This window comes from Protobothrops mucrosquamatus, unplaced genomic scaffold (genome assembly GCF_001527695.2).
Source record: "Protobothrops mucrosquamatus isolate PMUCROS unplaced genomic scaffold, P.Mucros_1.0 scaffold781, whole genome shotgun sequence".
NCBI classification, from domain to species: domain Eukaryota; kingdom Metazoa; phylum Chordata; class Lepidosauria; order Squamata; family Viperidae; genus Protobothrops; species Protobothrops mucrosquamatus.
This window is the reverse complement of record NW_015387049.1, coordinates 144,379-171,053: the sequence shown is the minus strand read 5'-3', so window position 1 is coordinate 171,053 and position 26,675 is coordinate 144,379. Positions and strand designations below refer to the sequence as shown.

At 40.5% G+C, this 26,675-nt stretch overlaps 1 protein-coding gene across 1 annotated transcript; it reads left to right on the top strand.

Moving 5' to 3' along the window:
* The first annotated feature begins 2,664 nt into the window (after window positions 1-2,664).
* On the top strand, window positions 2,665-25,954 carry ZDHHC18 (zinc finger DHHC-type containing 18). The gene is made up of 9 exons (XM_015818721.1): window positions 2,665-2,918; window positions 7,987-8,147; window positions 8,865-9,014; window positions 14,151-14,288; window positions 15,085-15,133; window positions 15,908-16,010; window positions 16,647-16,756; window positions 19,030-19,129; window positions 24,303-25,954. Exons 1-9 carry the CDS (start codon window positions 2,665-2,667, stop codon window positions 24,486-24,488), a joined length of 1,251 nt encoding a protein of 416 aa, XP_015674207.1. The 3' UTR covers window positions 24,489-25,954.
* The last annotated feature ends 721 nt before the right edge of the window (window positions 25,955-26,675 follow it).

Sequence of the window (26,675 nt, the reverse complement as noted above, 5' to 3'; positions counted from 1 at the left end):
TAAGTTGAAGACTACCCATGCCATTATTTTAACCTTTATCTAAAGTTCTTTTTTTTCCTTTGTGGATCTAGTTCCATTGGTTCTTAGAAATCAATTTAGGTCAACTGAGATTTATAGACTCTTCTTGCCTTAGCTGACAAGCTTTCAGGTATAAATTTTCAGATCAACTTAAATCTGGTTCCTATCCTTGCAGCACTGATTTCTTTTTCAGTTTGGTATGTTCTAACCTTCTCTATCTTTCTTCTGTCACAATTCTAAATTTTATCATTTTATTCTTGAGGATGTTGATATGCTGTGCTTTTGACCAGAACAGCCTGTGATGTGAAAGCCACATTTTTTTTTAAATAGCGCAGGCATAAGTTGGATATGTTAACGCACACTGCAGTCAAAATCAATATCAAGCTCAGTGTGGTGTAGTACATGAGATTGCATTTGAAAGCTATTTATACATCTGAGCCAGCCTGAAACAGTAGCTAATGCTACTTTAGATCTTGTCAGTGAGCACATGAAACTTTTACAGGAACCTGAGAACAGATTTAGAACCCACCTCTAGGTAGTGCACATTAACTTTACATTTCTAAAAAACAGGAGACTGTATCTTTCTATCTGGGGCTGCCTGCTCACTAAGATCAAGTACAGAGGTTCTGCCAATATCTGAAGTACTGTATGTTTAATAGAAATCCGGGGAATAGCATGCTATGTAGCTTTGCTATGGAATTCCATGCCCAAAGTGGCTGACTTCACTCCCTTCAGTGATTTTCCCACTATTTTGTGAAGAAGTAATAATCTCCTTTTCAGCAAGTTTTTGATCTGTTAGGCTAAATGTTTTATAAACTCTATGGGAGAATCAGATTGTGAAATACTGTTTATTATGTTCAGTGATTATCATTTCTTTATTACTTTTATTGATTTAATGTTTAACCAAAACAGTCTTGAATATTCCTAAACAGAAAGATGGGGTAAATTAGTATTTCAGTATTCATGAAAAGTTACCACAGTTTGACTTTGTATATGGATAATGACTGCAGTTGCTGCTTTTATATATCAGCTACGGCATATAAAATACATAAACACAGCTATATTGTTCCAACTTTTGTCAAAGACAAAAATGACATAGAATTGGAAGAGTACACTTAAGTTCAATCTCTACTCACTACAGAATTTAAATTAAATCAATCCTGACGAATTGTTGTCTAGCCTCTGCTTTTTTCTTTTTTAAAGTGCAAAGTGATAATTTTAACAAACACGAAGCTTGTTTTCAATACTGCCTTAAACAATAATGTGACAACTCAAAATACATTCATACTGGAAATTGTTGGAATAGTGTTTAAACAGCCTGAATACTAAACGACAAATTATACAGCATATGAACACAAAATACTTTAAATTCCAGAGCACCATATTGTAGCTGCTCTTCATGCCAAATCCTGAAGTTTATTCAGTAAGCTACAATTCTCACAATGCACAATACAAGCGTGTTATGTACAGCTAGTCCTCGACTTACAACCACAATTGAGCCCACAATTTCTCTTGCTAAGTGAGACAGTTGTTAAGTGAGTTTTGCCCCATTTTACCACCTTTCTTGCCACAGTTGTTAAGTGAATCACTGCAGTTAAGTTAGTAACACGGTTGTTAAGTGAATCTGGCTTCCCTATTTGCTTGTTAGGAGATTGCAAAAGATGATCACATGACACCGGGACACTGCAGCTGTCATAAATATGAGCCAGTTGCCAAGCATCCGAATTTTGATCAGATCACCATGGGGATGCTGCAACGGTCGTAAGTGTGAAACATGGTCAAAAACATGGCATTTTTTTCAGTGCCATTGTAACTTTGAACCGTCGCTAAACTAATGGTTGTTAATTCGAGGACTACCTATGCAGTATACCATGATCTATGAAACAAGCAGTGAAATAATATAGGTCAGGGGCAGACAACCTTGGCTCTTTTATGACTGGTGGACTGCAACTCCCAGAATTCCTGAGCCAGCCATGCTGGCTCAGGAATTCTGGGAGTTGCAGTCCACCAGTCATAAAAGAGCCAAGGTTGTCTACCCCTGATATAGGTATTGGATGTATGCCTCATTTTTCTATATTCTGGGAGCAACTTCAAAATATTGGAGGGGGGGGGGAAGTCTCCACCTTCATAAAAAGCAGCGCATTCTGCAAATTGTTCCCGTTCGCTCCCAAGCCGATTTTTTTTTTTTTACTGCATTTTTCTAAACCAGGGGCTAGAAAATCCGGAAGCGGAGGGCCCCGTTGGTCCTCCCGGCAAACGAGTTCCGATTGTATCTCGGCGGCGCCGGCGAGGTACCTCAAGGCGGCGGGGAGAAGGCCGCCAGTCCGTCTGGCCGGCGCGCGCGCGCGCGCATATTCTCCGTGGCGCGCGTCTCCCCTGCGAGGGCCTTGGCGGGAGCGGCCCGGTGGGGGTCGCGGCCTGCAGTGCGGGCTCCCGGCCGGCTCGAGGGGGGGCGCTGCGCCGGGAGGCCCGCGTTGGGAAGGGGGGCGGGGGTGGAAGCGCGTGCCGGCTGCTGCTGGCCCTGCCTCTGTCTCTCTCGAGCGGGCGCCGGAGAGGCCAAGCGGCCCGGTCTCTCCCATCCCGGCGCTCCGGCAGCGGCGCCCGCGGGGGTCCGGACGGGGGAGGCCAGCCGCCGCCGCCGCCGCCATGAAAGACTGCGAGTATCGGCAGATCCCGCCGGGCACTCCGGCTGCCCCCACCGCTTCTGGACCCCCGACCTCCGTGGCCACCAGCGCCACCCCCGCGACTCTGGCTTCGCGGCCCCGCCGCAAGTGGGAGGTTTTCCCCGGGCGCAACCGGTTCTATTGTGGCGGGCGCCTCATGCTGGCGCGGCACAGCAGCGTCTTTCTCCTCACGGTCGGCCTCATTGTGGTCACCAGCGGCCTCTTCTTCGCCTTCGAGTGAGTCGGGGGCCAGCTTCCCCCGGGCGGGGGGGGGCGTGGACCACCTTCCGCGTTGCTTTTGTTGATGATGCCGCCGCCGCCGAGAGATTCCTCCTTGACTCTCCTCCTTTTAATGCCTTCCCCAATAACAGTGATGGCGAACCTTTTAGAGACCGAGTGCCCAAAACTTCAACCCAAAACCCACTTCTGTATTGCTGGGTGCCGGGTGGGCGTGGCCCGCTGGGTGGGCGTGGCTACAGTGGGCATGGCAGACGCTCGATGTTGCTCCTGGGGAGGGATGCCTGTGGGGGCCAGGCAGGGTTGGGGGAGATCCAGGGCTCTCTGGCGGGTGGGGTGGTGGGCAGGAGGCTGGGTCTGCGGGGTGAGGTGAGGCAGGACGGGGGGTGCCGTGTTGCAAGGCGAGGCAGGGGTCGGGGCGGATGCTGCCTGACACCATTGGCCCCCACACACAAAGGCCAGCAAGCGAATGGGTGCTGGGATGCATCCGGCCACGTTGGATCTCGGCAAGTTAGCGGGCGGCTGATTGAAGAGGACGGTTGCCATCTCCAGGGCATGGCGCGCGTGCCCACAGAGAGAGCTCCGAGTGCCGCCTCTGGCACACGTGCCATAGGTTCGCCACCACTGCCCAATAAGGTGGTCTCCAAATAGGTGGGGACTGCAACTCCCCGAAAAGCCGACCGTAATCGGGGATGCTGGCTGTTGGGGTCCCCACCCATCTGGAAGCTACCTGCCCCCCAAAGGGTGATGGACAGCACCCCACATTCTGAAATGTGTCACTCAAGGAAAGGTTTTCTGGCAAACGGGGTAAACTGCCTTGAATTCTCTGGGACTCCCTCCTAGGTAAGCTCATATGAGAGGAGTAGCCAGGAAGCCTTAACAGACTGGCTGGAAACGTCTTACTCAGATCCCTGTGATGTCAATAGGGCTTTTAGGGAAAGGCCTAGAGATGCTAGTTAGTGGTATAAGCCTTTATGGACCGGAGCCTGTTGCTTCAGAGTAGAATCTAGTCCTCGGAAGTTTATGCTGTGGTAAATCTATTGTTAGAATTGAACTGCAGTAGGGTTAGATTTGTTTCTTCGTTTTAGCACTTCACATATTCCCTATTTTCAATAATCACAACTGATAATTTCAAGAGGAAGGAAATGTCAGTTTAATGTTTGGCACCTGCTACTGTGTAGCCCTCCATTTACGACCACAATTGAGTCCCAAATTTCTGTTGTTAAAAGACATTTGTTAAGTGAGTTTTGACCCGTTTTACAACTTTTCTTGCCACATTTGTTAAGTGAATCACTTAACAAAGTTGCTAAATAAGTAACACGATTGTTAAGTGAATCTGGCTTCCTCATTGTCTTTGCTTGTCAAGAGGTTGCAAAAGGTACATGACCCAGGACACAAACCATCATAAATATGAACTTGTCAAGCATCCAAATGTAAATCACATGACCATGGGGATGCTGCCATGGTCGTAAGTGTGAAAAATGGTCATAGGTCATTTTTTTCAGTGCCATTGTAACTTTGAACGGTCATTAAATGGACTGTTGTAAGCCAAAGACTACCTGTAATATGGATTGCTTGGTTTTAGCTTACCACATGTAGTAAACTCAACCATTGTCTGTGGGCTGGTTTCATTTGGTGTTGGAGGGAGGGAGAGAGATCAAGCCCAATGCCATTGCAATACAGGAACCTTCGGGGCTCAAGCCTATCTTCTCTTTAATATCTACATGAAAACGCTGGGTGAGATCATTTGCTGGCAAGAGGTGCAGCATCATCAGTAAGTTGATAATACATAGTTATACATTTCCACCACTGAGCTGTTGACATCATAGTGCTGACCAAGTACCTGAATGCTATGATGGTTAGATGGGCAGGAACTAACTTCAACTATTTCAGTTGGACTCTTGCAAGACAGAGTGACTTTGGGTTTTTGGTCCCCCAAGGTCTGGTCTTTGATTCTCGATGGAAAATCACTCCTCTGGACTTTGCTGGTACACAATGGACTTATGGTTCCTGCTCAAAGAGCAAGTGGCAGTCCTGTCTAGAGAGACGTTTACACAAACGTGTACAGTTGTACTCTTTCCTGTATCAAGAAGCTCACGGTAACTCACACCTTAGCAATTTTTGTTTTATTTACTTCAATGTGCTCTTCATGGCACTACCTTTGAAGACTACCCAGAAACCACAACCGAGCCAGAATGCAGAAGCATGCACAGCATTGTACATCCCAACGCTTGCCTGCATTACTTCCCTGATGTACAAGTTGCACTGGCTTCCAATCTTCCAGGTGCAATTCAAAGTGCTGGTTATTACCTTTAAAGCCTTAAGTAGCATGGGACCAGGTTATTTGCTGGTCTGCAAGTGCCCTTCCCATTAGATCAGATAAGATAGGCAGATTTCAGGTTCCTTCCATGAAATATTGGCATCTATTGATACTAAGAACCGTGCCCCTATCTTACAGAGAACTGCCCCTTCCCCAATAATCCAACAGGCCTCCACCCTTTTAGTCTTCCCATAAGCCTTAAAAACCTGGCTCTTCATCCAGGTAAGGTCATGGGAGTCTGTGGATGTTTGCTGGGGCATCTTGTGCAGAAGATTGAGGTGCTGGCTTTTTAGTTTTATGTTTTTTGTAACTTTATGGTTGTGAATTGGCCAGAAGTTTGCTCATAAGATGGGCAACTATACAAATTGTTTAAACAAACTTGAAAGGAATATTCCTCCAATTAAGGATAATTTAATAGGAAAGTGGCTACTCTGTTCAGACAAAATAAGGTATCTTATCCTATTATATAGTTGTTTATGTGAAATACTTGGAAGTGGGCATGGTTAATCAAGAGGATCATAAAGTTACAGCAAATTATTGGCTAAAGATATAGCATTAATAGTTCCAAAACTTTAGTGATATATTTTAAGGATCTTTGATTTTAAGGTCTCTAAAATCCAGAATTTTAATCATAGGTTCAGGTTAATCTTGCAGAAACAGAACTGTGAATTTTTACCCTGCAAGTATTTAATGGACAAATAAAAATAAATACAGCCACTGAGGCTAGGTTTTCTTTTACTCCAAAGAGTTTAAATAATTTATAATTAATTTTAAAAACAGCATCCAAGCTGATTTGACTAACTGGTTGAAGCAAATCTTTCTTGATTTGAAGAAATATATTTCAAAGTTCATAATGAAAGAATGGCAACATACAATTTGGGGAGCTGTGATTAATTTTATAGTCTGGAGGATTGAGGAAGATTAGAATTTTCAGACAATATTTCTAATTGCAGTTTATTTTAATTGGATACAAGACTAGCCTTTCAGAGAAACATTTAGCTGGAAATAACATTTTAACTGACATTTCTTCTTTGGTCATATCCTAAATTAAGTGATTTGTAGAACCACAATTCTGCCTGTAACTTTGCGAATATAGGACAGATGGGAAACATTACAATCACATAAGAAAATCTTAAAACAGCATAAGTCAATGTTTAGAGTCTAAATTTTAAAGCTGACATCTTCTAGTATTGTTTGGCACTCCCTAGAGCATGTCACCAAAATACCTAATGTTTCACTTCAAACATGGAGAGAAAACTAAAAACAAATATTTCTCTTTCCTTCTAGAGAAGGCATATCAAACTGCCGGCCCGTGGCCCGGATGCGTCACACCGAAACTGTGCCCACCCCATTGCTGGCAATGGGGGAAAAGTCCCGATACGTCGCGTGATGTCACGTGAGGTCACAAGTTTGACATGCCTGCTCTAGAGAAAAGCATTTGGGGAAAGATACTGTATTTTCTGTCTAAAAATTGAATTTTAGAATGTTGATAGTGAAGACTTCTTGCACTGCAAGGTTTCAGGTGTGGAATCAACTAAGACCCTGGGGTAGGGGGAATTGGTGGTAATTTGACATATTTGCAAGAGTTTAAGGGCACTGCCTCACAGAATACTAGGTGTGAGACTTTACTGGTTAAATTGGGCTCTACATTTCAGTTGAAGCTGTTGAGTGTTGTACCAACCTCCCCACTGCTTAAGCTTGTATTGCCTGAGCTCCTTGACTTAGTGCAGGGGTGTCAAACTCAATTTCATTGAGGGCCGCATCAGCATTGCGGTTGCCCTGGGGTGGTGGTGGCCAGGGTGGGTGTGGCCTACTGGGTGGGCATGGACGGAGTGGGTGTGGCCTACTGGGTGGACATGGCCAGCTCTACATCGTTCGCATCAAGGGTGCCTGTGGGGGCCTGGGCAGGAGTGGGACAGATCTGAGGGTCTCTGGCAGAAGGGGGTGGGACCAGGGCAAGCGCCAAGGCATGGTCCATTTCTTCATTCCTCACAAAGGGTGACACCTCCCCAGCATGCACCCAGGGGGCGGGGCCGACACGGCAGGGGCTGGTTCCTCGCTGTTTCTAGATGGGCTTGTGGAGCTAAGACTGAATGCGTTTCAGCATAGATGGCCACCACAAAATTGTACATTGGCTCCAGGCCGGCCAGGGCCAAGGCAGCGAGGGCCGTTCCCTCACTGTTTCCAGGATGGCTTCACGGGCCGCATCTGGCCCCTGGGTCTTGTATTTGACATGTCTGACTTAGTGGATGGGCTAGCAGTAGAGTTCCTCAGATTTATACACAAGATTGTTTTTACATAGTCAATTCAAGGAGTGACATCTGTTATTAATACAATTAGATCTACTTTTATCTGTAAAAAGTCAGTTGAAAAATTAATAGGACCCTAGTTGACTATGTGAACTGAAATTAAACTAAAATGTGGGAAATTCTAGTTTAGGCACGTTGTTAAGGGGAAAATGCTCTAAGTGCAATCTATAGTATTGTTTTTTGAGAAAGACTTTCATTATTGAACAAGTATATACTGAAAGTATTGAACAGGTTTTATCCCAGGAATATGCAATAAATCCTGTCTGTGAGATAGGTATCTTTATATCTTCTAGAAATTTTAGAGAACTAGGCAGATTATGATATAATACTTATTAGTTGAAGGAAGCAGCTTGACTGGGGGGGGGGAAACAAGCAATGAGTGGGAAATTAGTGTGACAAATGGAAATTCAGTTTAAATAATGTTTTTATTACCTTTCAGCTGTCCATTCCTGGCTCATAAATTGACCATGGCCATTCCTATCATTGCTGGCATCCTGTTCTTTTTTGTCATCAGCTGTTTGCTACAAACGAGCTTCAGGGATCCCGGTATTTTGCCCAGGGCCACCCCCAGTGAAGCTGCAGATCTGGAGAAATGGATTGGTGAGGTTTATTAAATTTCTTTATGGAAAAATATATATGGTAAATAAGGATAATGGTATTTATCCAAAATTGTCATTTTGGCATCTTCATTCTTGAAATTATCCATAGAAAGTGCACGTGTAGAGTCAGGTCCTTTGACCTTTTACTAATTCTAATAATTAGCCTTTAACTAGTTGATAGGAATCCATAATCTAATTGTTACATATTTTACTTCTGAATCTTGGATATCCTGGTTCTTTCTTTTGCTTGAACTTTACAGCAGGTTTGTATCACCATAGCATGTAGAACCTAGAGACAGCATACTCTCAAAATAATGTATGATCAGTCAACTTTTTTATATTTTTAAAGTGGTAGCTGCAGAGATATTAACAGAAACAATGAAGAAAGGTTTGCTTGGATTGTCCTTTTAATTGTTGAGGTAATGTACTTTTTAAACATCCCTTTTCCTGGGCCTTTTTAAAATTGATTTACACCAACTTTTAAGTGAATGATTCTGAATATGGATTGTTTGAAACATTCCACTACAATGCTAATCTTATTTTTATATCATGCTGTCATTTCAGAGAGATAGCGGTGAATGTTGTGGATGGGTTGTTTGGTTCTTAGCTTAGGTGGAGACTTGGTAGAAGATTATCAGTATGCATTTAGTCCTTGATTTAATCTGGTATTAGTCAAATCTTGGATGAGTCTAAGAGGTGAATATTTTTGATTTCACAGACAACCTCGGCACTTCCACTTATCGGCCACCTGCCCGAACCATGGAAGTTGTAATAAACAAGTATATGGTGAAATTGAAATATTGCTACACGTGTAAAATGTTCCGTCCACCCAGGACTTCCCATTGCAGTGTCTGTGACAACTGTGTTGGTAAGATCAGAGTGAGACTTCTATCCTGTGAACAATCAGGATTATCATTTCTATTAAAGTTATTTTTCTGCTTTGGTTGAATGCAGAAACATTTGAGTTCAACTTTTGTGCTGTATGTTCTTTGTTTAAAATTGATTGTTCCTCAGAGGATAATTCTGAGTATAATAGAGAGGTATTTCTCATTCTGCTTGTGCTTAGGAGTATTTCCTAAGGTAGAAAGATTTCCTACTCGGGTAGAAACTTCCCAAACTCAAATACAGTGATTCAAAAAGGGGCCTATCAAGGATTTTTGTGATACTATTCAAAGGTGCCTGCTGTTCAAAAACATGCCTGGATGCTTGTGTGTAAACTTGTAAAGTTTGAATCTTGCCTTCTTTGAGCGCAAAAGAATATTTAGAAAAGTCTGAGCAATGAAGAATAAAGGGCTCTGGGTATGATTTTGCCTCAATATCAGCAAGATTTCAGATCTTGTTAATTCTTTTTTTCCTTTCCCAACCATCATTCTTTCTACTTGTCTCTGTCAAACAAATTGCCACCCCAATAAACATCCCTCTGAAAAGGAGTACCTCATTCAGATTGGAAAGCAAAGATTGTCTTTAAAGAGCTCTCTATTGAGGTGCTTTAACAGTGAAAGTACATGATGTAAGATATATCTGGCCTTTCTACAGTAGTGGCCAAAATTGTGGAAACCTTTTGGGAAAAAGTGTATTTAACACCACTTTTTTTGGAGTAGTACCATAAAATTATATATCAATGGAAAGATATCTTAATCAAGAATGTAATGCAACATAGTTTGTTCAATTATCTGTACTGTATTCTATGAAAAGTTATAGCCAAATAACCAGAAAAAGGAAGCACAACTTGCTTAAGGTTAATATCAGGTAGCTTTCCTTCATCTGATTGTAGCCAATGAGCATGAGTATTTAGAGAGCCAATCAGGTATCATCTTGTTTTGACAATGAGCCAATCAGATCACAACAGGATTCAGTTATTGATGTCATGTATTGAAGCTGAGAGGAGGACATTGGTCAGTGTGTTATGTGATCCCTATCAAGTTGGTTGGTTTTTTTTGTGTTCTTTCATTTAGTGAGCTTGTAAAATGTAATAAAATTAAAGTCACGGTGCAAAGAGTTGACTGATTGCCCAGAAAGCGATGTAAAATAGTATTATTAAGTGAACAAGGCTACAGTTATAAAGAAATTAGAAGAAAAATGGGTGGAAACTTAACCAAAGGTGGCATTTCTACTGTACACTTTTCCCAAAAGGTTTCCACAATTTTGGCCACTACTGTATATGATATGAATATATTATATTGGTTAAAGAGTATCCGCTGGAAAGAAAAGGTGAATAAATGAATGTATGGCATTGATAAATGACCTTCTACATACACTAAGGTCTATTTGGTGGCTGTAAGAAAGCATAAGTGACGCAAATATTAAGAATGATGAGAATTACTGAAAACTTAAAGAGCAAAAAGGTAGGAAGACTATTTCCACTTTAAGGAAATGTTGGCTCTTCATTTCTTTCATTCTTGAGGCATTTGTAATAATGAAATATTCCTGTAGCACATGTTAGTTGGGAAGAACAGTTACAGGCACATCAAGACATGAACCAAACCACACCCCAAATGCCAGGATGCATTTAGGGCAAAGGGAAGATGTGGGTGAGGCAGTCTGCTTTTGACGTGGGTCGTTGCATTCTTGAACTGACATTTTCCCCTCTTTTTGAGGGCAGTGAATTAACTTTAAGGAATCCAATCTGAATACAAATCTGCTTTTTCAGCCAATTTCATGTATAGCCGTATGATTTTAAACAATGGAGTGGACACACTTATTGACTCAAGAGCTATAGGTCTACGCCTATGTTAGATTAAATTAGGTACATAGCAAGAGAGAACAGCCATATCTGACAAAGGGTTTCACTATGAGAAATGGTATAGTGCAGGGGTAGGCAACCTTGGCTCTTTTATGACTCGTGGACTTCAACTCCCAGAATTCCTGAGCCAGCTTGGCTGGCTCAGGAATTCTGGGAGTTGAAGTCCACGAGTCATAAAAGAGCCAAAGTTGCCTATCCCTGGTATAGTGTTTAGGCACATATATAATATCTTTCTTCAACATAACCTAAGCAGATTGTGAAAAGGAAAAGTATCCAAGGGAGCACACAATCAGCTGTAAATAGGGCAAATAAAATTAGAGTTTGGATGGCATTGGCATCCAATTTGGATGGCATTGACATTTCTTGAATAAGTAAGATAGTTAACTTTTGGCTTTGAAACTTAATGTTCCTGGCTGTAATAATGCTATATAATAAATAAATAAATAAATAAATAAATATAATGAGGAATACACATTTTAACAGAGTTGACAGTATCCAAATGTTGACTGATTTGAAATCAAGTTCCTAATAATTTATCTGTTGAAAGCTGAAATTGTAGGAAGGAAATAGGACTTTGGATAATTATCTATGAGTTCATAGCTATGCATATTAGGTTTTTTCCAAAATGCCTCATACATTTGCAATGCAAATGGAAGTTAATTGCTTTCATTCTTCACATGGGTCCATGATATCTGAGGAACTGTCTCGCCCTGATGGGACTACTCTGTCCCACTTATTCCAGCAGAAAGGACCTACTTTGGATTTCTTCAGCCAAAGAATTTAAGCTGGCAGGGTCTAGGCGATAAGCCTTTTCTGCTGTGACCCCACTCTCTGGAATATTCTCCCACCGGTGCTGAGGTCTGCCCCCACACTCCTGGCCTTCTGGAAGAGCCTAAAAACTTGGCCCTGCTAATTGGCCTGGAGCCCTGATAGGGGCCTGCCTCATTGGGCGTGGCTGATCAGGAAGAGAAGATCAACTTTTTAGTTTTTCTATTCTTTTTTTCTAATTTTAATTGTTCTCTATTTTTTTTACATTTATTATATTGTAAGCCTGTATCAATGAGAAGGGTGGCATAAATAAACAAACAAACAAACAAATAAACAAATAAATAAATAAATGTAATATAGGAATTAATATTCCCATCTAAAATGTTGGCAGTTGTCAAGCAGATTGAAATTTTATCACAGCATTTTCATTTTTCCAAATAGGTGGATAGGAGCGCCAAGGGAAAGGGGAGCTGTTAGGGAGCTAAGATAATCTATTTTTAAAAATAGAATAAACCTGAGGTGTGTGTCTCTGTGTGTGTGTCTCTCTGTGTGTGTGTATCCTTTTCCTGATATTCATGAATGAGCTTTCTTTGCTGCGTCCCAGCATTGGATTGATTTTGATGTGTCAGAAAGTGTTCTGCCTTTCTGCATTTTTTCCAAAGTGATCCTCTGGGAGAAGTTTTCCCGTGGCCCAAAGAACCCCAATGCTTTTCTGGCTCCTAGTTTATTTACCTTTAGTTGCCAACTCATTCCTGACACTGTCATTTCACTACTTATTGAAAAGAATTACTTCACTGCATTCTGAGTGCTTCCATTTGACTAAAATGCTTAGTCCTTCTTTTTCACTCCTAAGCCCCTAAGGGTTGCCAGTGTATAGCTTTGTAAACTGCAAATAATTAGTTTTCTACTTGTTTGCTACTTCAACAAATCTGGTGAATGTATCTGCGAGTTGCGTTTCTGGAGCAACGCAATTAGAACTGATCCTCCTGCCTATTATCTTGTCCGTCCCCAGTGACCTCTACCGCAGTCTATTTCAGGCAGTTCAGTACTGGGGGGGGGGGAAAGCTAGTATTATGTGCATTACAACTAAATCTGGCATCCTAATTTCTGAACAAACACGTTAACTCTGGTTGAACGACTGGTGCGAATGAACTTTTCATTCTCTTTTCATTCAGTTATGTGTCTCTCATTCTAATGCAATGGTAACCAACTCCCTAAAGCAGTGTTTCTCAACCTTGACAATTTTAAGGCATGTGGACTTCAACTCCCAGAATTCCACAGCCAGCAATGCTGGCTGTGGAATTCTGGGAGTTGAAGTCCACATGCCTTAAAATTGTCAAGGTTGAGAAACACTGCCCTAAAGCTAGTAGTCAAATCTAAGTTCAGTGCACTTGAATACCAGCTGTTGATATTTCAGCAGAAAAAGCTAAATGTTGATTGCTTTCAGAGAAAAGAAATTTTAAAAGCCACAGCCTATTTCATATTTCTTTCTTTTTGTGTCTTCGAGTGAGTGTTGACTTCTGGTGGGTCCCTGGGCAAGCCCCTTCAGTTTTCTTGGCAGGATTTTGGAAATGGTTTGCCATTGCCTACTTCTTAGGGCTAAAAGAGAATGATTGGCCCAAGGTCACCCAGCTGATTTTGTGCCTAGATGGGCCTAGAACTTACAGTCTCCCAGTTTCTAGCATGAGGTCTTAATCACATCAAACCGGCTTATTTAATATTTTAGAATTCTCAATTATATACACATTAGCAGAAGAGAGCCTGATCCTAATGTATTGTTCGTTTGCATTGTTTACTTTCCATTTTTTCTAAAATTCAGACATATATATTGGTCCCCCTCCAATTTTATTTTTGTAACAACTTTATAAATGAGATAAGACAGTAAGAGACATAAATGACCCAAAGTCACCCAGTGGGTTTCATGACTGACTTACTGACTATAGACCTGAATGGGGTTTTTTGGAATCCAGCACTAACCATTGGTTACAATCACCCTCTAAAATTGTTTTCTGCATCCCTTGTAAGATACATGAGGGATGTGTACAAATTGTCGATCTGGAAAAATAGCACTTTGGGAATTCCAAAACTTTTCATTTTCATCCAGATCATGATGAACCTCCTTTAGACCACACTGTTGCATTGGCAGCTGTATAGTGCTTAAAATAAATTCTCTGGAGCAGAAGTGGTTCTAGATGCTCTGAATGTAATTTTCTAAATAAAATTGGACCAAATAAAATTGAGCCAAACCATCTTTGGCACACCTCCAACTATTACTGATTCAGAAAAGTTACTTTCAGAGATTAACAAACTAAACCTGCAGGGCCATGCTCTGGAGTGAATGAAGATGGGAAATAAAATGGTCAAAGAGTTCTGAGTTCCTAGAACAATTTGTTCCCAGATTGGCAAACTATGTACAATCCACGCATACCTCCTCCTTGAGCATGTGAAATGTCATTCCTTTTAATACTGTGTTTTTGTTCCTTTTCCCCTCAGAACGATTTGATCATCATTGTCCCTGGGTAGGCAACTGTGTGGGGAAGCGGAACTATCGATTCTTCTATGCCTTCATCCTTTCTCTCTCCTTCCTAACAGCCTTCATCTTTGCTTGTGTCATCACCCATCTTGCTCTGCGTAAGTATAGCCCAGGGGTAGACAACCTTGGCTCTTTTATGACTCATGGACTTCAACTCCCAGAATTCCTGAGCCAGCATGGCTCACCTTGGAAACTTCTCCCTTTCCCCTCAGCATGGCTGGCTCAGGAATTCTGGGAGTTGAAGTCCACGAGTCATAAAAGAGCCAAGGTTGCCTACCCCTGGGATAGCCTGTTGTCAAAGTTGAATGTCACAGATCTCTAGGAAAGTGTGAAGAAGTTCCCTGTGTCTTTCTTAAGCCACAACTGAAGAAAGAATTATTTAGAATAGATGTGCATGAACTCTCATTCCAAATCTACATTGGCCCCTCTTAACCCTCAGATATAAACCCAGGCATCTCCTGAAAAACTGTCACACTGTGTTTTTAACGACGGCATTTGCTAAAATATAAATATAAATGGAATATGGAAAGTAATAATAATACCTACAATAAATAAGTAAATAAATTGAAAAATGAACGTGGGCCATACAGTAGCCAAATAAAGGTGTTAATATAAATATTGGTAACAAAAATAACATTGAATAGATTTGTTAATGTGCTCAACTTGGCCAATCCTATATATTAACACTTTTCCAATCTAAGCATCTTTAGTTCACATAAAGACAATGAGTTTCAAGAGGGAGTTACTTGTACTCTTCTGAACGTGTTTTGTGGTTAGAGAAGGAAAATAGGAAAAGGAAGGATATGTTTCACCGCCTTGAATTATTTATAACAATAATAAAGGCAAGATTAAAAAAAAATCCTTCCTTTATCTCAATGTCTGTTTGCTTTGCAGGCTCCCAGGCAAACGATTTCCTCACTGTTTTGAAAACAACACCAGCAAGATATCCTTCCAGTATCTGTTTCTTCCCTCTCCCACTTTAAAACCCTTAATAGTGTTTTTTGAATGTACTCAGCAAGAATTGATTGTAAGTGGGAATCTGAGGAGTTCATGGGAGCGACAGTCCTAACTCATGTAGAGAATGCCAAGTGGGGTTTGGCTGACCTGGGGAATGAAGAAGACTTTCTCCCAGATTCTTTGTTCCGCTTCCCTTTTGGCAGGAGTGTCGATCTAACCTAAAATCTGGTGTTCGTTTGGTCCATGCAACTTGGTGATTCAAAAACTGTAAAGATAAAAATCTAGTGCCCTCTGTAGAGGTAATCCTTTGGTGATGATTAGCTGAGGCAGGCCTGTTTCAAATTTAATATCTCAAAGCCAGATGGGGACTTTTTGATTTCCCCAAGGTTTTTTCAATCTGTGTTTTAACTTGACTGTAGCTGTGCTGTTGTTGTACTGTACAACATTTGCTTTATTGCTCATGGTTTAGCTTTGTCTGTAAATCCGTTTTGAAAATCTTTTAAATAGGATTAAATGGCAAAGTATTAAAATAGCTGGGGACTCTTTGTCCTGAAGTGCAGAATACATTTTCCCCTGATGAATTTATTGTATCGTTCATTACCTCTTTGGGTTTATTTGTATCTCATCTTTCCTTAAAAAAATTATGTTGAAGTGGCTCAGATGCGTTTGGTGGGTGGTGACCAGGAGTAAAACTTTGGCAGAACTTCAGGAAAATGAATGCTCCTCAGTCACAAGTATTATTCCTTAATTCCTCATTTACTCTGTTGGAATTGGTGATTTGTTTTTTTTCAGTCTGGTCTATTTTTGGCCTCTCAGGGTTTCACACTTACTTAATTGCCTCCAATTTGACAACCAATGAGGATGTGAGTAAGGATGTTATTTTCAATGAGTAGAAGTTTAACATTCCAAATATCCATCACAACAGCTTTAAATCAGTTTCTTGAAAGGCACAAGATTATGTTTAAAATGTTCTTGCTTCATTTTGGTCTAAAGCAGGGTGATTGTAACATTTATCATTGGTGAAAGGATAGACATTTCTGCATTCCAAAATAAGGAAAAAAGAAGGCTTTTATTTCTAGTGAAAAGATTTAAAAAATATTCTAATTTTTAGATCAGCCAACTCATAGCCTCCCATAATGTTTAGATGGTATAGCCAATGATTTGGGACAGCTGGTCTTTACTAAATTAATAAATGTTTCAAAATATCTGTGGTGGGAAGGGGCAAGTGATGCCACAACCCAATCATTTATGTACGTGCATCTGATATCGGAATACAAATATGAGTTTGCATGCTTTGTCTTTTTTTTGGGGGGGGGGCTCATAGCAGACACCTATAGCATCAGTTCTGTAACCTGAATTCCTACACATGCATGTGCAAATATATCATGGGGACTAGTTTTATCTGTTGTATAGTTAAATGTGACGCTCATCTAAGTAAAGACAAACCAGCAAAAGATTTCTGGACTTTTCCTAACCAATTAATCTCTTTTGGATTGTAGCTCAAGGGGGCATGGTCAAATAAGAGAGGTTCTGAATTTGCCAACCCTTATAGCCATAAAAGTGTCCTAACCAACTGCTGTGCAGTGCTCTGTGGGCCATTTTACCCCAGGTAAGGAAACACGTTCCTAGATGGACTCTGTATTCTTCAGCTGCCTTTTGTTGCTGTTCTGTGCAACCATTCATGCAGATAGAAAAAAAAAGAGAACAGTAGTCAGTACTTTATGATCATGAGAATGATCCACCATTCATACAGTGAGAAACATATACATATTCTAAAAATGAGAGTTAAGTGGGGGAGCTTGGTGTCTTGACTGATATCATGCTAATTCCCTTTGTGTAAAACATTAATGCAATGTATACCTTCATGTAAATTATGGAATTAGAAAACCAAAACAGAAAGAAATGAAAAAAGGGGAAAGAAGAGAGCTAAGGAAGTGGGAACGACAGGGCTAGAAATTAAGTTTTAAAAGATACATATTGCTGGGTCAAAGTGTTTTTTTTTGCCAGAAACAAAATATCCATGTTCACTCTCTTTTCCTTAACTAAAATATATAATTTGATACAGTTTAATGATGTCTGCTCTTGAGGCAACTACCTCTGTCAGTCTAATGGTTGTCCCAATCATTGAAATTGGTTAGGATACAATATAATGATGTTAGTCTTCATCGGAAAACCTGATTCTGGCAAATGGCTTATATAGACTTTATAAAAACAAGCCAATTCTACCTGTGACGTTACAGTTTAGATAGTAAGAAAGAAAAGGGATGAAGAGACACAACAGAAGCATCAGCTCTTACAATGAAAGCAGGTGTGAAAAATGTTCTGTTGGGAAGATAGAATATTCTGGTTTTCTCCAGACCACTTTGAACTGGCTATTCCTGGAGTTGTTTGGCCATCTCCCAAAGTTTGTAATCCCCAGAATGGCAGATCAAAGTGATCCAGAACATTCCAGTATAATCTACCTCTGAAACAAAATATTTTCAACATTCTTATAAAATAGTACAGGTAGTCCTCTACTTGAACCACAATTGAGCCCAACATTTGTTTGCTAAGCAAGATAGTTAAGTGAATCACTGCAGTTGTTAAGTTAGCAACATGTTATGTAAATCTAGCTTCCCCATTGACTTTGCTTGTCAGAAGTCACAAAAGGGGTGTTTACATGACCCCAGGATGCTGCAACCTTCATAAATACATGCCAGTTGCCAAGCATCCAAATTTAGATCATGTGACCATGGGGATGCTGCAACGGTCATAAGAATGAAAAATGGTCATAAATCAATTTTTTTCAGTGTTATAATGTCAGTCACTAAACAAATTATTGTAAGGCAAGGACTACCTGTACTACCTGCTAGAATGGAGACAGTGAATTCAGAAAGATCAGCTGTTTGGAACTAATCTTTGCACATAGCTGATGGAATATCCTATTTCCATCTTGTTCTACTACAGCTTTTTAGGCAAAAATGATGATGGTATTATTTTTGACAATTGCAGTGAGGAATTTTCACTTAGCATACAATTTCTTGTAGATCAGATGCAGCATTAAACCCAGGTAATCCCATCATAACTCCTTATTTAGTGACAAGGGAGCAGAATTAGGCAAAACAAAGGATTATTTATTATTTAAACACTTATTTTGAGATAATACTGAAAATTATATGGAGAATATGTACAAAAAACTGTTGAGCAAGAGATTACCCATGCTATATTTTGGAAGGATAGTTTGAATGAGACCTTACTTTTCTGTCTGGCTTTTTTCCCTGGTTTGACCTTAATATATAAATTTATTATTTCTAGAATTGTAATAGAGAATAAGTTATTATATTCTAATGGAACTCTGATCTTGCAAAATGTGTTTAGTATGTAGCAATTTTAAAGTAATTTCAGTAGAATTGTGTACTGTATAAATCAAGTGTGGCAGAGTTGAACCATATTTAATTTTTTTGTCTCTTAAATGAGGGACTGAAGGTATTTTATTAATTTTTTCAAATGTTAGCTATTTATTTCTATGGCTACCCAGCTCACAATTTATCACTTTTTCCTGAAAAATACCATGGGCATTTGATAAGTAGAGTTTTATTTGATAGTTTGCCGACTACAGTTTTACTTCTAAAAGTTCAGATCAACAGCTAGATCAATCCTTACATGGACCACTTGCCTTTGTACTTCTATATAATTCCCTACTAAATTATATCGAATTTCTTGTTTGTGATGGAAAGCCCAATCGGAATTCTCATCCAATCCCTAATAATGAACTGTTGGGGTACATGAGAGAATTGTTGATGCTTAATTGTTTTAGCATTATTTCTTATTTACATAATTAATCAGTAATCTAACCTCCCCCCTCCCTTTTTTTTCCTTCCCCTCCTTGTCTGAATTGTCTAGTTTAATAGATAGAAGAGGATTTATCCAGGCAGATGCTGGGACTCCCTCCACTCCTAAGGGTGAAATCCCTTCCTTTGGAACAAAATCTGATGCCAGCATGGTATGAACCAACACTTTAGCAACGCTGACATACATATCTTATGCCTACCTCCAGCTGGTGCCTCTCCTATCTTTTACCATTATCTGGGCTCAGGCAGACAGCCTCATGGAGCAGAATCTCCAGAATTCATATTCAAACCAGAGGCACCGGCCTTGTATTGATTTTTTAATTGGTTTGATTTTTTTTATATTTTGGGACTTAACCGGCCATTGTTCACTGCTGCAATTAAGCCTCTAGGTAGGACCTGCTGCCATCTTGAGATAGAGGGATAAAATACTTAGAGCAGCGAATGCAAGGGATTGGGAGATTCCAGCTTCATGAGAAATATCTTTTATCGGAGGTTTTTGTTGAAAAGATTGGTAGAAAAAAGCATAGTTAGTTTTCATATGGATTCTGTTATAACAGAATCAACTCCTAAAGTATTCTGCGTACTATATTTGTTCCAACAATATTAATGTTACACTGTTTGTCCTGACATTCTGCCTGAATGTTGCAAAAGAATAATTGGTGCTCCTTAAACTGTAAGAGAGGGACATGAATCATTTGAGGACCCAGCACTACCTTGCCTTACCAGCAATTATTGCTTGCTGAGGAACTTAGCCTGAGTGGCTCTTTTGGGTAGAAGTTCCCTAGAAATGATCATAAAGAAAATCTACAGGATCAGAAGCAGAAAATTATTTCTCACTCTGGGAATTGACTCAGGATTGTCCTTGTCTATTTCAGCTGAATCAGGATTAGAACAATAAGCTTCTATAGGTTATTTATTTAATAGTTGGAACAAAATTAAAGAGATCAGTTGGAAATTCTTAAATTATGTCATTCCAGATGAGTTGTACTTACCTGGTGCCTGTGGACAGCTGTGCCACTTTTGTATTGGGTATGGTGGTTTGTATAAGTAAGGCATGTTCACTAAAGGCTGTTTCAGCAAAACCTACATGTATATAAGCATTATCTAAAACTGAATTATAAGAAGAAGTCCATTTAACTTGGATTTCTGATCGTTTCTTTAAAGAAGGAGGGATCCTGCTTCCTCTTGCTGAATTTTCGTACAATTCCACAGTTCCCATCCCATGGCATCAGAGAGCCCTTGATGAAAGCTAGATACTTGAAATGTGTTTATTAAAGCTGCTGGGAATTTTTGCACAAATTTTATATTTTTTTTCTAGCAGCGTTATTTTGTCTTCTAAAAAAAATCATTTTTACTGTCTGTAAACCTGTGCCCAGAAGCTGTTTTTTTAAAAGTGTTACATGTTGTTTCCTGGATTTTACCAGCCATTAGGAGGAAATGGGGAACCTGTAGAACTCGCTCACCCAAGGTGTTAGATTTCATTTCTTGTACTGTATTTGAAAACTTCTAGAAGCTCCCTGGATGGGTTAATCAGCTATGCAACAATAAGATAATCCCTGTTGACCTTTGAAAACTGGGGTTTATGAGAAATTGAATGGGATTTTATATTTCCAAGAAAACAAGAATAAGCACGTAAGTGTACCTTTCTCCCTCCTGCTTCTGCAGAGAAACTGAGAAGCACCCTTTTTATTAAAGAAAAAAAAATACAATCACTGTGGTCAGGAGTTCCCCACCATTCTCACCTTTCTGCCAATTTATTCCATTCACTGTTGTGGGCTGTGTTTTGAGTATCTCCATCATATTTAGCGATGGAAACCACTGCACTGGGCATGTGGCTGACATTGATAGGAAGATTTAGTCGAGGAGCAAGTTGTCCAAATCCTTTAAGTTGAATCATGACAACTGATCTGAAGTAAGGTAGCTCATCTGTAGGTATATTTTTGCACCCTTCCTAAAATGTTTGACATTACTAGAAGGAATAATGCTGTGTCTTCAGCATGTCTGTCCTAAGTTGGAGCACTTCATGAAGAAGAACAAAGCCAATAATTGCTATGGCATCTCTTTGCCTGTTTTATATTTTAGCTGGTTTTTCTGACAAACTAAAGTTGTAAGAATGGGTAGTACATACTACCGGTGCTCCCTTTCTGGGGTTTGAGTCTGATTTTAAAATGAGCTGAGGTGTTAGGCAAGAGCCATTGAGATGTTCTGGTGAGGTTCAGAAGTTTCCGTAGCAGTTTCCAACAGCTAAATGTGGCTGCAGTGATATGTGATATCATTGTAATTATATTCTGATGCATATCACAGCTAGGAAAGCCTCTGTATAACTCTCACAATCCCCAGAAGTATTGCTGCTCTCAGGACTCCACTTTCTGACCACGATAGAGCAGTGTTTCTCAACCTTGACAATTTTAAGGCATGTGGACTTCAACTCCCAGAATTCCACAGCCAGCAACGCTGGCTGTGGAATTCTGGGAGTTGAAGTCCACATGCCTTAAAATTGTCAAGGTTGAGAAACACTGCTATAGAGCATAGTTCTCTTCCTGGGACAGTTAGAAAAGCTTTTTCCAATGGTATGCTGGCTGATGTATGGGAGAGATATTTTTATTCTGTGCCATTGAGATAAGTGCCAATAATAGTAGGCTTAAACCTAAAGGTTGAAACTGCTACATCATCGGTTCTGCCCTGTAAGATCCCTGGACTCAGAGGAGAAAATATTTGTCTCTACAGTCCTGGGTTCTATCACCTTGCATGTCTCTGAACAGCTGAACTGCTCTGGGAACAGTTTCCAGAGAGCCACTTTCATGGCTCTCAACTTTTTTGGGGAGGAAGCCTCATCTGTAATCTGTGATCACTTATATGTGACAGGTTGACTAATGGAACCCAAATGGATCTTGGAGCTACAGTAGGCACTCAGCATAGCCTGGTTTTGATCTCAGAAGGCTGTTCATAACTTATTTCTTTCAGAAATGTAATCAGACGGGAGGGTGAGAAGATAATTCTGGAAGCGTTTTTATGGTTAGGAAAGAGAAGAGTTGTTCTTATTGAAGAAAAAGTTTGTGTTGCTCTTTAAGGCATTACTGTATAACGTGGCGGGGGGGAAGAAATTGTAAGCAGTGTTCCATTTGTGTGGGAAACACTCTTACGATGACTACATCTTTTGTAATAAAAATGTTTTTTTTTAAAGAGCTAATTGTTTTCGGTTTTATGTTTCCATTTTCCTTATTTGCTAAATTAAGAAAATTAGTGTCTGGATATTTTCTAGACCAGGGGTAGGCAACCTTGACTCTTTTATGACTCGTGGTTACTTCAACTCCCAGAATTCCTGAGTCAGCTATGCTGACTCAGGAATTCTGGGAGTTGAAGTCCACGAGTCATAAAAGAGCCAAGGTTGCCTACCCCTGGTCTAGACCAAGAAGCTGAATATGGGCAGTTTCTGGGCTGCTGATTCTGGAACCCGGCAGGCTTAGAACATATTCCTTATAATGAAAGGTGGAGACGGGAGAAAGAGGAATCTGCGCCCTGTTAATTGAAGTTTTTGTTTTCGTGTTATTGCTTCAGAGTTGCTGTAACTAAAGCTAGTCAGAAACAGTGCATTTAACATCATACAGCAGCTGTGTGCTATGTCTGTCTTCTCTCACCTCCCTATCATCCCTCGACCTGTTCCCCAAACCCAAGCCTGCCACAATACATAACCTCTGGTGTCTTCTTCAGGAGGATGCCTGCCAGGACTTTGCGATATCTTGCACTGCCTGATGGGATAGCCCCTCCCCACAGGATGGGTTAGTACTGCTCTCTGAAAGTTAGCTGGTAAGATTTTTTTTTTCTTCCTCGCCATCATCCAGTGATTCATCTCATTCTCACCACATGAGTGTTCCAAGTCTGGTGTCCATGTAGCCCTCAGTCTGATTGTTCTCAATGGTTAACGGGTCAATCATTCATCCGCCACTTAAGCTTCAAGGAGGGTTCTGAGGTTTATCGAGTGCCAAGAAGGACTTGAGGAATAGACAAGGAACCTGTGGAGCAAGGGATATAAATGATACTATATAAATACTATATGATACTATATAAATAACTACATATCTGGATAAAGAGATGCAGGGTGCTTACACTCTGAAAGGCTGCACTCCGCATTGGAAAGGCTTGAGCTGGGTTGAAAATGTTAAATTTTAGCACAAGAGATATTTGTTGGTTTTGTCACTAGTGAGCCATGATGCACGTATATTTGGCTATGGCTGTGCTCTTCCCGCCTCCCAAGATCTGAATTCCTGTAGGTTTTTACCTTTGGCGAGGAAGTACATGTCATCAGATCTGTCTCCTCTCCTTTCCCCACTTACCAAAGAACAAAGCTGAAGAATCTTTTTACTTACTTTACTCATTAATCTTCTTTCTTTGCCTTACGTCTCTTATACTGTTACATAGAGAAAGCAATTGTTGCTTACTATTAGTTAAGAGAGGGCATCCAAAGGAGAAGCAACTGGGACAACAAGCAATCTGCTGGACAGTAAAGCTAACTGTTTCTCTTTGGTGACGTAAATAGATCTCTACATAGGACAGAGCAAAGGAAGAATTCTTGACTTTTAGCCATCTGCCTATATTCCCAGCAGGGGAAAAAAAAACCAGAAACATAGTAGAGGCTTCATTCCAAACATACAGAACTTCATGCTACATGTTTTCATGTGATATCAATGTACAGTCAGACATATGTTTAAATATGTCATTGTGTGATTGGGATAGTCTAAAGGGGGCTGTCATTCAAATATTCTTGCATATCTAATGGAGTTGACTGCACATTCAAACCCATTAGATCTTCCACATCAGATGTAGTTTAAGAGCCCCCATCAACTTTCTAATGTGGTAATAGAATTTATTGTTACAGTGGATGCCATGGGTGGTCATGCAAAGGTTTGGGAGTGTGTGTCATATTTGGCATATATCTGTGAATTTTACTGTTTCATCACGGGGGAAGATGGTTTTTTTTGTCTTTCCCTCTCTTATATGTTCATGTAACATTCTTCAGGAACCTTTTGTTTTGTTTTCTTCATCCTCCATTTTCTTCGTTGGATGCATCTAATATTTCCCCTCCTGAGAGTTTTCTTCATCCAAGTGTTTTGGAGCAAAAGCTCCCTTTTTTAAAAAATACATATTCCAGATTTAATTGTATTGTACTAACTTTCCTTTTCCTGTACCTTCTTTTTTTCTCCAGTTTGCTTGCAAATGCCAGGCCTGTGATGATCCTTCTTTCTCTGCTGTTCTCATTTACTAACCCTCTCTTTTCTTCTTCCTTTTCTCCTCTCCCAATCCCTCCCACTTCTTGGGAACTTCCAGTATGTCCAGGGCACAAAAGATCTTTTGAGGACCCTCTGCGCCTCGTGGCAAAACTCAAGGCGAACCCAAGAGACCCCTCTCAAATATTTGAAAATACAGCCGTTGCCACCACCTGTGCCTCTCAACCCTCCAGGGCTATCTAATTTTTCTATTGCTGCATCACTTAATTTGTCCCAGCAGAAATAGGGAGATGCCGCTGTGCACAAGGAACAAGCTATACCAAGTCCTCAAGGCTGGAGTGGAGGTGCTCCCGCTAGCCCCGGGCTTTGAAGCTTAAAAGCCATACAAATCAATTCATCTGCTGGGAGTGCAATTAGCGGAAGTTCTTTTGGCTCCTGCATTTCAGATCTGGGACAGGGATGTCCCAAGCCTTCAGAATTCTTAGGTGATTTATACAGTTATCTAGGTTGGTACCTTGTACTAATCAAAGGCGCCAGTCCCAATCCAGTTCTGTTGTCTAGAATCAGTGTTTCCAAAGCACACTATGCTTGCGCCAAACTTGATGCAGTTGGTCAAAATTAGCAACTTTTCAAATACAACGCAATGCACTGTGAACCGGTATCCAGGACTGTGTATGCGTGTGTTTGTGTGTCTGTACATGTGTGGCTTGCATGATTCTATAGAAACATAGACAAAATGCAGATAAGGGATATAGAACTTTCTGGGACTGTATGCTTTTTATTTTGCTTTTTTTTCCCAAGCGAATTCTAAACATTTTTATTTGGAAGATACGCTTGCAAGTGTCTATGCAGTTTCTGCTGAAATCTCAGAAATAAGATGAATCTAGATTTCCAGTGACTCAAGGTGGAAATCTAGCACTCGCCATCTTTACAAAATGAGAATTATGCAACTTTATAAACTTAGATAAAATAAGTCAACTTGCCTCCTTTCTATTCTGCAAAATCTAGATACAAAATGTATGTGTGTTTGTGTGATTGTGTTTCCTTCTGTATTAAGCACAGTATGAGTCACAGCTCTGCCACGTAAGTGTTTGGGTCTGGGGTGTCCTAAACTATCATGAGAGGATAGTTTGAGTTGGATCACATCAGTTATATAGGCCTATCCTGCTGAAATTCAAGCTGCTTTAGCCAGCAGGGCAAGATTGTGCAGAGTCTGAATTGAACACTTTTTAAAAAAAACAACTCTGTAGAGATGAGAAAGACTTTTGTGTTCTCCTCTGAGTATAGTTAATTTCGTGTTTATACTAGTAACTGAACTTGGGTTTTAGAAGTGGTTTAGATTTTTCTCTACCTTTTTCTTCTCTTCCGCTTCTCCCCAAATCTATTGACAGCAGTATTTTGTAGTATTAGGTAACAGTTTCTGATAAGAATTCTTTTCTTGCTTCACCTAATGCAGATAATTTCTATGATGGACAAGATGTAAATCAGAACAGGGGGTTACAGGAAGGCTTATTCATCCTTTCCCAACTTGAGGTCCTCTGCAAAGATGTTGGACTTCAGCTCTCATCGTTCCATTCACCATGCTGCTTGGGAAATAGAGCTGAAAATCTAACACTTTTGTGTAGGGCACAAACTTCCCCAAAATTAATTCCCTGTAGACAACAGAACCAAACTTGTTTGACCTCTTTGAACATATTTTTCTGGGATTTGAAGTCCATTTATGCCTTTCACTTTTGTAACAATAAAACTTCTCCTATCTTACTTCCTGACTCTGGTTTCTGTATCAAATCCATCGAAACATATTTTCCATATCCAGCTTCCATGTGGTTTATTCGTTCCCCTTTTCATGCTGATACTAGAATGTAGTAGCATAATAGATGCCTGTATGTCTGTGCATATGTGGTTTTGCAGGTGCCAGATTCCTGTGCATCAGTCTAAAAATGAAATTGTACAAGGAGAAAATGTGGAGATAGATGCACATTCTACTTATTCCTCTACATTCTCATTGTTTCAGCATATGGGGTCTAACCATCTAGAATGAGAAATCTTTTTCATCTGGGTAAATATTCCATACAATTTAGAAATTTTGTGCTCGCATTTGCAGGATACATTTAAGCTCTACAGTTTTACTTGCCATGTTGCCCAAATCCCAAAACTTTGTGAATAGCCATCGATTTAATTTAGATCAGTGGTTCTCAACCTTTTTAATGCCGCGACCCCAACTGGTCGTAAGTCGAGGACTAAACCGGTCGTAAGTCGAGGACTAAACCGGTCGTAAGTCGAGGACTAAACCGGTCGTAAGTCGAGGACTAAACCGGTCGTAAGTCGAGGACTAAACCAGTCGTAAGTCAAGGACTAAACCGGTCGTAAGTCGAGGAGTACCCAACCGGTCGTAAGTCGAGGACTTTCCCTGCCCGGGAGCGCCGCGCATGCGTGGTTCCGCCCCCTGCGCCGGCCGAGGCGTAGCTGGCAA

What these genes read in the sequence shown, in the direction of transcription:
- ZDHHC18 (XM_015818721.1), top strand. Translation starts at nt 2,665, where the DNA reads ATGAAAGACTGCGAGTATCGGCAGATCCCGCCGGGCACTCCGGCTGCC. An exon ending in TGTCTGTGACAACTGTGTTG is followed by an intron (nt 9,015 to 14,150) that starts GTAAGATCAGAG and finishes TTTTCCCCTCAG; the next exon opens with AACGATTTGATCATCATTGT. An exon ending in ATTTGACAACCAATGAGGAT is followed by an intron (nt 16,011 to 16,646) that starts GTGAGTAAGGAT and finishes TTTGGATTGTAG; the next exon opens with CTCAAGGGGGCATGGTCAAA.